Below are 11,381 nucleotides of genomic sequence, written 5' to 3' on the forward strand. Positions count from 1 at the left end.
ATTAGTTGGACGGAAGTTTAAAGTGCTGGCATGCTGCACCACAAAACAAAATTAGGTATACACTCGCTGGTCAGTTCATTAGGTACACGTTGGGTTGTCATGATAGCGGGTACGTAGCAGTCATAAAGGACTGGGCACAGTGTGCCAAGATAATATCCCCAGCAAAATTATCTCACAATCAGCCTGAACTGTTAATACAAGGCAGGGTGGATCCATGCTTTCATGTTGTTTATACCAAACGTGACCCCACCTGAACGCTGTACAAGAAGTCGAGACTCATCATACCAGGCAACTTTATTCCGATCTGCTATTGTTCAGCTTCAACGAGCTCATGTGAACTCAAGACTAGCTGACAGGAGTGGCAACCCAGTGTGGTCTTCTGCCGTTGTAGTCCATCTGCATCGAGCTTCAACACCATGTGTGTTCAGAGATGCTCTTCTGCATACTTTGGTTATAACAAGTGGTTTTGTTATTTTATTTTATGGTGTGTTAGTATTGTAGTTGATAGGTTATGGCCTGTAAATGGTAAATGGCCTGTATTTGTATAGCGCTTTTCTAGTCCCTAAGGACCCCAAAGCGCTTTACATATCCAGTCATCCACCCATTCACACACACATTCACACACTGGTGATGGCAGCTACATTGTAGCCACAGCCACCCTGGGACGCACTGACAGAGGTGAGGCTGCCGGACACTGGCGCCACCGGGCCCTCTGACCACCACCAGTAGGCAACGGGTGAAGTGTCTTGCCCAAGGACACAACGACCAAGACTGTCCAAGCCGGGGCTCGAACCGGCAACCTTCCGATTACAAGGCGAACTCCCAACTCTTAAGCCGTTATCTTGGCGTAGTGTAAAATCGAAGCACTACGAAACAGCTCGTGTGTATCCAAAAGTAAACAACATTAGTGTACTTGTAAAACTCACAGAATCCTGAAATGCAAAATTAGGAAAATGATGTTTTTTAGGGGTTAAATAGGACTGCAGTAAAATGGTTGTTAGCAACTGTAGGGAACACTAGAGGTCACCCTATCCCTGTGTAAACATGTACGATCCATTAGCTGATAATGACTCCAGCTCTTCAAGCGTGATCCTCTTTAAGGGTGCCGATGCCAAACACTTTTATCCATTTCTCATCCATCTGCTTGTACTTTAGAAACGTGCATCCAACAGCAGCATATAATGTGTATGGCAAGTTAAGTTTCATTGCAGGACACGCCTTTACCACGTCTGCTGTTCTGACTTACAGGCACAACTACAAAGACTACTCCATGGAGTCTCGCACACAGTTCAGGGTGCACGCTGCTCTTGCCAAAATCAAGGCTGATCCCGGTGAGGATGATGACACCCACCTCTAAGACTGCTCGGGCTCCTTCCGCTGGAGTCTCCGATTCCCCTCACAGTTACAGCTACTTCAGTTTTTGACCAAAGTGCCTTTTTCAACAAGAGTACACTGGGTATGGTATTGCTGTGGTCAGGTTTACCTTTGTGTGATCATATGCACTCCACAATTTAAGCTGGACAAAGGTGTAATCTGTAGAATATTTGTCAGTGAGGCACAGCTGAGGGACCTTTAATTTCACCACCTGCCACAGGTTAACACACACTTATAGGCCATGGTTTTATTGTTTACACTGATAAACACCAAATCTTAAGCAATTGGAAGCCACGAGAAATATTTAATAGAATGAAAACCTAATGAAATGCAATGAATTTATTTTACTGTTCTAAAAGAGCTCTGTGTAATATGCAGTAGTCACTCCCGTGACGTCTAAGTACTACGAACCCTAACACATTAAAATATATTTGGCTTCTGAAAGTAATGTTTCTCCCAAATGTGGACTTTTTTTTAAATTCTGCATTCCTACAGACACACAAAAACTTTAATTTACCCTCAAAGTTTTTATTTTTCCCCACCAGCGAGTTTGGGTTGGTGTTACTTCATCATCACCGATGAGAACTTGGACCTTACAGGGTTAGACGCTGCTACTGCCACAGGTTTGGTAGTGTATGAGGTGTTGAGATGGCTAGAGCATTTCATGTGCAGCTGCACAAACATATTTTAGACAAAGATAACGAGCATGAAGGAGGACTGGCTCGTGCACTGCGCGCCCATTCTGTACGGGTGCAGCATAAGAGCACGGCAGAGCCAGTGAGGCTAAACTACGGCTTACTGCTGTTCACACTCAGCGCGTCGGTGCCGAGACACGACGTGCGCTTTTCAGAAAACTTGAGTGTAAAAATTATTTTTGTATAAATAAATTGTTCTCATGGATATCTGCAATCATGAAAATTGCTGAACTTGGCCTCGTGTCATGTTTTAAACACACCCACACCATCTGTGCAGAGGTTGTATTTATCTGGAGCAGTCCTGAAAAACTAAGTTGAAAGTTGGAATCGTCACATCTTCACAGAAGGACAAAACTTATTTTTAGCCATTTGAACGGTTCCATTGAACTGTACTACACAGCACACCTTCAAAACTATCAAACACAATCTGACCCAGGCCCAACAGTTATTTACGTCTTTAACGACTCGGTCCAAGACTATGAGGAGGCAGCAGGAGGTGCATCGGAGCCTGTTGCCTGTTCCTCTCTCAGTCTGCGTTTCATTAGTTTCTTCTTCTTCTTCTCTTCCTTTTCTATTTCAGCAACCATTTCCAAGAACTTGGGGCTGCGGGGGTCCACTGCATAGCCAAAACGCTCTCTGGCCTCAGCCAGCAACCTTGTACGGCGAGCCTTTTCCTCCTTTAGCTTCTGTTTGGTTTCACGCTTTTCTCTGCGCCAGTCTGCTATCATCTTGGGCATTTTGGCCATGTTTGCGGCAATGAGCTTCTCTCTGCGGTGAAAATAGAAAAGATAGCAGATGTTAGTGCTGTCCATCATACTGGCTGGTAATTAACATTGATTTTGAGAGAAATGTCCTGGCGTGAATATCGTGGTTTTTACAGTAAATTTGGTACAAGCACTCATGTCAGAAGAACTTAACATAACTTCCGATTCCAAAACACAACAGTCTCAAGTTGCTTCACACTGTAAGGTGAACGGTGCCCAACAATCAAGCACTTTGCAATGGTGGGAAGGAAAAACTCCCTCTAACAGGAAGAAGCCTCCGACAGAAACAAAGGGAAAAACTGCAATCATCCATCTCAAGACAGCAAATGTCTTTAAAGGTTTTCTGATCAACTGTGCCATTTGCCTAAAGTAAATAATTAATGGTCCAAACTTTGAACACGTAGTATGACTGCTGTGAAATTTAGTTTCCTGTACTGAATACTTTTCAAGATCTACATCTTTTTTTTAAAAAAGGTCTCTTTGCTAACCCTCCACACCATTTTTCCCTACATCTGATTCAATGTTTGAAGACGAATATCCTAAACACATTCACTCGCGCATTCACATCTGTGGACAATTTGGATTAATCAGTTAACCTATCCCCACAAACTGCATGTCTTTGGACGGTGGGAGGAAGCCGGAGTACCCGGAGGGAACCCACGCAAACACGGGGAGAACATGCAAACTCCACACAGAAAGGCCTGATGGTGGAATTGAACTCAGGACCTTCTTGCTGTGCAGCAACAGTGCTAACCACCGTGCTGCGGTGTACCCCGCCTCTCGCCCTATGCCAGCTGGGATAGGCTCCAGCACCCCCTGCGACCCTGAAAAGTATAAGCGGAAGCAATTGGATGGATGGATATCCTAAACACTTAAAAGATAAAAGGCTGAACTTTTCATTGCCCTAAATCAGGGTCTTTAATCTCCGGTGTCTTCAGTGTCTGAATTTTAATTTCATTTAAAAAGAATCAAGTGTTCCTGCAAAGTCTAAATTTGAGCACACACTAATAAACATATGCCATATTGCAAAAGACTATTTCTGAATCATATGTAGTTGTAATAAACAGTGTAACAAAGCATGCAGAATAGTTTAACGTGAAATTCTTAGTAAAAAAAATGAAGAAAATGGTATTTTCATGCTGGATGGAGCAGATATTAGTCATGCCACAAAAATATCAGTAGGTATTATTATCTGAACAGAACAAAATTTGAGTTTCCAGATGGTATTTTGATTTTAACTAAGATAAGAAATTTGTTCAGATTTTTCATTTTCAAGTCCTACTCTACCTATCATTTCAAGACCTAGTGCCCTGGAGCTGACTAATAATTCAGGTTTAGTTTGAAATGTACAAAGAGATATTAAAATGCAACAATGTAGCATTTTTATTTATGTATTACAATTGTTGCAACACTCATTTAGACAGTCAACACACCGACCGTCTGATCCCTGCTTGCCTGCAGCAGTCGTGACATTAGGTTAGCATCTTGTGTCAGATTACCAGTTCGGCCATTTAGACACCACAGCTTGACCTCGCAAGACTACTCCTGTGAAATCATCCTGTTTGCATGACTCGTTTAATACATAAAAATAAATGTAGCCAAAGTTTTTACACTGCCACCTGAATTAGACTCCTGCAGGGCAGTAGCTCTCAAAAATGAAACGTATACATATATTTAAGAAATTATGTTCTCAGTTATAATTACAGTACCATCTGGAAACTCCAGTATTTCATTCTTTCAGTTTCGTTTTCTTTTTTCATATTTTAACTAGTCAACACAAACATTTTTGATGTATCTACCCTAAACTAGAAATCCTAATTCAATTTAATGTTAGGAAAGACCAGTGAAAATGCTGAGTTTTTAACTTTAATCGTTTTTGGAGATATTGATGTCCAAATATGGCCTAAAATTTCAAGGACTGTGAAAAAAACCCATCTGAAAGTCAATATACAAGTTCAAATTTAGCCATAACATTTTTATGCAAATCAGAAATGGTCAAGCAGAAGGCCGGTGCTGTCAGTACGCTCCTGCAGTGTTTTAGATTAACTGAAGGCTTTCAAGGGAACTTTTTAGAACAACCTGATAATAATAAATTAATTTGTCCAACCTAAAAGTAACAAATGCGTAAACTAGTTTTTCAGCATCACTCTCAGACAGGATGTTTCTAATTTTAGAGATACTGCACAGATGAAAGAAAGCAGTCCTACACATTTGTTTAATATGCGTGCTGAAGGACGTGTCCTGGTCAAACTGACTGCAAGATTCCTCACAGTGTTACGGGAGGCCAAGGTAATGCCATCCATGGTATCTGGATATACACCAAATACAGTGATTAATCTTAAGGTTAGCCCATCAAAATAAAACTTTTTCAAAAACCCTGAAAAACAAAACAACAACAACACAAACACAAACATCAGCCTCAGATCAACTTTGTCTGACATACTAGTTTCAAGGGAAGCGGCAACGGTAAACAACGGACCTGTGGACATACTCCAAAGCAATAAGCTAATAAAACGATGCCTAAGCTTTAAGCTTAAGTAGCTTTCTTTTTACCTGGCTAAATCACCATGGTAACTTGTGCTGAGAACATAACTTGGTCCAGAACAGTTTATGTTTGGAGTGTGTGTTTAAAATCAGCTGGAAGCGCCACGTTTTCACCATTTATTAAGTCTACAGTCTGTTTTGTGTGCGATATAGGTCCTCTCCTCCACTTTGCACATGCAAACTGTCGAGCTGTCCCCTCCCAACACTGCTGAATGAAGCCCAGCTGCAACGTTAAAGCAGTGCAAACTGTGTTATTGTCACTGGAATTTGCTTTTATGTTTGATCCCTCTGTAGTTCCAGCAGTCTTTTGCACAGCTGGAACTACAGCGACTCGGACACAGATTAGAAAACTGATCAATTACATTTGCTATCCATCACCAAGAATGCCAATTAAATTGATCTGGAGACTAAACTTCCACATGTCCTTTATTAAGCTATGGGACTGTTTAATGTTCACTAATTCTTCTCAGTGTGTCTCTAACTGAAATAAGAGGCACTCGACTGATTCAATTTGTCTGGAGGAAGAGCCAGATGATGTGTCACAGTCTCCAACTCCATCCAGGAGTTTTGTTAAACCAGCTAACACAAAGAAAGCCGTCAATGAAGAAGGAGTTTTGGATCAAACTGTTTCACTTTTCTGAAAGTGAGAAGTGTAAAGCTGTATTTGTGTTAACATAATGGCAGCTTTTTCCTCCATATTGCATGAATGGAACAGAGAATGGGAATAAAGGGCTTTGTGCCGGGGGTCAGCTCGTCAGCAAATGTTTGAAGAAGAAAAACTGAAACTCCATCTGGCCCACTGGTCTTATTAAAGTGCAACTTTAAGAAGGAAAACAAAAACTTGGCCACAATACTTGGATATCACAGCTACACTTCAGAAAACCAACTGCGGACTTTAATCCATCACACAAATCTAAATGAGTTTAAAAGTATTACAGTTTCAAGACGTTTGTCCTTAGAGATTAATGTAATTGTTGATTCAGCTGTGGTACACTACAAACTGGTCACGTAAGCCCAGAAACCATCAGTAAAGTGTTTCGAGAAGTCAAGACAGAAAGGCCTTCATCCATAGACTTGTACAGGACCAGAAGTCAATGTAAAGCCATATGTATCACCATCTGGTGGCCATTCAAAAGAATACACGTTAAAGGTTATTACACTTTGGCTTCACGCTCTTGAAGCTACGCTCGTCTTTTATTACCGTCTATGGTTTATACTCATGATGACATCAGAATGCCTGCGTGCAGGTGCTGCTATGCTTAGCTGAGGTCAGTTCACAGCTGATACCACCACAGCAAATTCAAGGAATGAGACTTGAGCATTTCTTGGAACATCTAGGACTACACTGATTAGACTGGACCTAAAAGATGGATGGCGATGTTTCACATTGGTTAGTGAGGTCATTTTGAAGCCCTGAGCTGAGTATTTGTGCTGTTGCCGTTTTGAAACCACATCTGATGAGTGAGGCGTTGATCTGTGTGTTACACTGTGGGACTCTGCAGGTTCGCAGTGTGACAACACAATCACGAGGTATACCCGCTGATGGTGCTAAATGAACAACATGTTTCCCACAGGCGATGTCACTACCCGATCCGTACCGGAAACCCGATCGGTACCCCGCATGCGCAAATCTTACGTCACTTCCTCTCTTTGCCAACATTGCGACATTCAATATATTTGAATGATGCGGTTAGCGCCCAGTTAGCTCCTAGCATTTCTCAACAGCTCTGCCTCCTTTTCGACTGCCCGGGACATTTAAACAATGGATAATCCGTATACAAAGAAATTCATGCTTTTCTCCTCAACAGAGAGCGTCCCCCGATTGAGCAACAGCGCCGTAAAATAAGAAGAATGGCGCCTAATTACAGAGTTAATAATGCAGACTTTGTAATATCTCACGTGTAGATTCATCAGCCAGATGAAGTGTTTCCTGACAATTGACAGTGATAGCGCACATCATCATCACTATTCCAACAATCCTCTCCTCACAGACGAGCATAAACACACTCAACTTTCGCTAAATCAGATTTAACACACGTTTGTAATGATGATAATTCAGTTTATAATAGGGTTTATTCGCTCGGTCAGCAGGTGGCGGTATCCTCGTACACTGGGGAGTAAACTGCCATTAAACGAACAGAAGAAGAAGAAAACATCTGCACATGCGCGGTACGGATCGGGTAGACCCGATTTGTACGGTCAGACTTTACACATGCGCAGTAAGGATCGGAGAGTCCTGATCCGTAACTTTCTTTTTATTTTTCGTTTTTGTCTACATTGTACTGAAATGCTTCATTATTGCAACCATTTTAAGATATACTTGTTATTCTTAACATCTTAACAGATACTCTGACCCATAACTATCGTAAAACGCTACGACCGGAAGTAGAAACCTTTCGCGCATGCGGGGTACCGATCGGGTTTCCGGTACGGATCGGGTAGTGACAGGCTTCTATACCTATGCACATATTTTCCAAACAAAGGAGTCACCCCTGGAAAAAAAAAAGTTTACTTCACTTCTCAAACTTCAAAGCTTCGTGCATCTTTAGTTTACAGTCTATGGTAGGGCTGCTCAATTAATCGAATTTGAATCACGATTACGATCTGGGCTTTCAACGATCATTAAAAATGACTGAGCCGATTATTAGCCCCTCCCTCGTGCTTTACTCTCGCGCTGCTCCGTGTGGCAAATCGAGCGCACCTCTCTGCATTTCGAACACGTGTCACAACAATTAAGAGCAGCGGTCTCCAACCTTTTTTTGCACCACGGACCGGTTTATGCCCGACAACATTTTCACGGACCGGCCTTTAAGGTGTCGCGGATAAATACAACAAAATAAAACCAGTACCGGTACCGAAAAAAAGATTTATTCATAACACACATGAAAAGACCCAGGAAAACCGAGTAAACGATAAAAGCGATAACAAAATAAAGCTGAAAACCGATAAAAACCCTGAAAACCAGACATTTCACACCTGAGCCTCAACGCTCGCGGCCCGGTACCAAACGACTCATGGACCGGGACCGGTCCGAGGCCCGGGGGTTGGGGACCGCTGATTAAGAGGACCCGAGGGAAGCTCGGAAAGCTAAGCAGAAGTTATTTGGAGAGGAGAGTGACTGCTGTTGGTTGAAAAGAGGTTTAAAAAAAACTTCAGTGGTGTGGAAACATTATGGGTTCAGTCAGACGTGGATCAAGTGGACACAGTGTGTAAACTTTGCTACAGTGTAGCTGCACCACAGAGCAACACTGCAAAGCTCACTAAACATAGAAGTTTACATTTTTCATTGATTTTTATATTGTAAACATTTGCACTGTTTTATATTATTTTTTGACAATCTTTAAAGTCATCATTCAACACATTGTTATTGTTAAATAAATATCGTCAAATAATCGAGATCTCAATTTCAGTGAAAATAATCGTGATTATCATTTTTGCCATAATCGAGCAGCCCTAGTCTATGGTATCAACTCTGGGGAAGTTTCTTAAGATATGTTCAAGCTGGTGACTCTCATTATAATTATAACATACCTGTCTGTTTTAACAAGGATGGTTGTGTACATTTAAAGCTTCCTTGAGTCTCATGAAAGACATCTCGATCTCTGATTAACCAAAGTACGCCATCATCCATGCAGAGAACTAGAAAGTTAAAAGCCTTTTCCAGTCTGTGACTAAGCTAAAAGCTCAATGTGCAAGACAAGAACATGACAAAAGGCGTGGAATATGTTGTAAAATGAAAACATTAAGTCATTAAGCACATTTTCATATTAAAGTAACTAGTTCACAAACAGGGTCTCCGCTATGTGATCCAACAAAGAAACAAACTGGATGTGATCCAAGGAGTGCGGCCAAGGTTTTTTTTTAAAAAGTTGCACTCTAATGAGGCCAGTGGGCCAGATGGTGTTTCAGTTTCTTCTTCTTTAAACATTTGCTGACGAGCTGACCCCGGCATGGAGCCCTTTATTCCCATTCTCTGTTGATATGTGCTGCATTCATACAATATGGAGGAAAAAGCTGCCGTTACTACAGCTCCAAAAAAAAAAAAAAAAAAATTATTTAAACTTGCCCACAGAAACAAGGGAAACAAGATCAAAGAAAACCAATCACGCCTCTGATTCTTCACAATTATCCATCTTCTTCTACTTATTTGGGCCCAGATCAGCAGCCGAAGCAGAGAAGCTCAGACCTCCCTCTTCCAGCTACCTCCTGTAGCGAATCCAGGAGCCATCCTTGTCACAATCCAGAATGACCTCAGCTGGCTTCTTTCAATGTGGAGTAGCGGCTCTACTCTGGGCCTCCCCTAAATGACCAAACCCCTCACCCCATATCTAAGGGAGACAGCCTTCCCTTCAGAGAAAGCTCATTTCCACTGCTTGTATCCACAATCTCATTGTTTCGGTCACTACCCAAAGCTAGTGTGAGGATGTAGATTGACAGGTAAATCCACAGCTTAACTTTTAAGCTCAGCTCCACTCACACCTGAACACGACCCTGAAATTGTTTAATTCCTCCAGTTGGGCCACTCCGAGTCCTCGACTGTAAAGATGGATGGTGAAGTCCACTCCTCAACTCGGAGTGGGAAGAACCATGGCCTCAGACTTGGAGGTGCTCATTCTCATTCCTGCCTTTTCACACTTTCAAAAGCTTATGCCACAGTTCTCATTTTACTAGCATGGTTTGGGTCATATGAGAAGGAAGGACCTCCTGTGATGAAACGTGAAATTGACGTAAATCACACAGTTTGGCTTTTGCAGTGACTACAGGCCAGCACAGATGGAACGTTTTGGACTTCATTTCACCACTAATAAAAAAAAGACACCCATATCCATCTACTACAGCTGGAAGAAGGAGCACTGAAGGGTTTCTCACTACATGTGGAGCCCAAGCACCTTACTAAGGTTTTCTTTCAATGTCTCTTTAGGATGGTGGAAGACAGCTGGATTTGTCCACACATTTTCCTCTATACATTTAAAACCAGACCCTTTTCAATGGGTAACAATTCATTAGGCCCGCCACGCTGGTACAGAAGGGAGCTAAAGCCTGCCACTCTACCTTCTTCAGTACACTTAAGACAAGCTTCTATTTTATTAGATACAATTTCTAATTCGATTTGATTTTACATTAGCTTATTTAAAAATCCTGCTTTAAAAAGTGCTCTTTTTAAAAGCTTGAAAGAGAGAACTATGAAAACGTGTTGCTAGTTACTCTGTAAACGTGTTTGACAGAATGACAAACACTGGTGAGGACGTTGTCCGATAATGGACGCACTGACGTTAGCCATGTAGCCTTACCTCGCCAGCCGTTTTTCCCTCTCCTCCTTCTCCCTGGCTTCTATGTTCTTCAGCATCACCTCTAGCGGGGGATGCCACTGGGTTTCCTCCGCAATAATCTTCTCCAGCTCCTCATGTGTGGGCCACAGAGATGCAGGATCGATGCCCGACACAGAGCCATACCGACCGAACAGCTTCTTATCGTAGCGGGCTGTCTTCTGCCATTCCGGCGTCTTCTCGCTGTCCTTGTCCGGGATGTACGGGTTCCGGAGGTTCAGCTTTAGAGGTTTGGGATTATAGGACGCTGTTTGTGATAAAGATCCACACGGAGAGTTTACAGAAAGCACAGCTTTACAAGATGAGAAGTCCTTTAAAGTCCTACATAAGGCAGCCGTCCTCCTGCACAGCATGGACGCCGCCATGTTTCTTCTAACACAAGAAGGACCCGGAGTGAAGTCATAGATGCCTACCGCAGTGCCTGTTCAATGCGACAGATGACCGTTCCGTGTGGTTTTTACATTCTTAATGTGACAGTAGTTTGTTTTTTATGCAGTTTATTTTTATAACGTAGGGGCAGCACGGTGGCACGGTGGTTAGCACTGTTGCCACACAGCAAGAAGGTCCTGAGTTCAATTCCAACATCAGGCCGGGGTCTTTCTGTGTGGAGTTTGCATGTTCTCCCCGTGTTTGCGTGGGTTCTCTCCGGGTACTCCGGCTTCCTCCCACCGTCCAAA

The 11,381-nt window shown here is 42.4% G+C and overlaps 2 protein-coding genes across 3 annotated transcripts in view; one reads left to right on the forward strand and one right to left on the reverse strand.

The window, feature by feature from the left end:
• LOC308411613 (tetratricopeptide repeat protein 39A) overlaps positions 1 to 2,505 on the forward strand; it is a 23,836-nt gene extending 21,331 nt beyond the window's left edge. For both annotated transcript variants that reach the window (XM_080905568.1, XM_080905567.1), the window contains exon 18: positions 1,249 to 2,505. In XM_080905568.1, coding sequence (XP_080761694.1) covers positions 1,249 to 1,357 — 109 coding nt within the window. In that variant the 3' untranslated portion in view covers positions 1,358 to 2,505. The remainder of the gene's footprint in view (positions 1 to 1,248) is intronic.
• gadd45gip1 (growth arrest and DNA-damage-inducible, gamma interacting protein 1) lies at positions 1,560 to 11,096 on the reverse strand. The gene is made up of 2 exons (XM_080905569.1): positions 10,669 to 11,096; positions 1,560 to 2,837 (listed from the first exon to the last, which is right to left on the reverse strand). Exons 1-2 carry the CDS (start codon positions 11,067 to 11,069, stop codon positions 2,546 to 2,548), a joined length of 693 nt encoding a protein of 230 aa, XP_080761695.1. The 5' UTR covers positions 11,070 to 11,096; the 3' UTR covers positions 1,560 to 2,545.
• Between the last annotated feature and the right edge of the window lie 285 nt (positions 11,097 to 11,381).

Source organism: Rhamphochromis sp. 'chilingali' (genome assembly GCF_963969265.1).
Source record: "Rhamphochromis sp. 'chilingali' genome assembly, chromosome: 15".
In the NCBI taxonomy this organism is placed as follows: Eukaryota; Metazoa; Chordata; class Actinopteri; order Cichliformes; family Cichlidae; genus Rhamphochromis; species Rhamphochromis sp. 'chilingali'.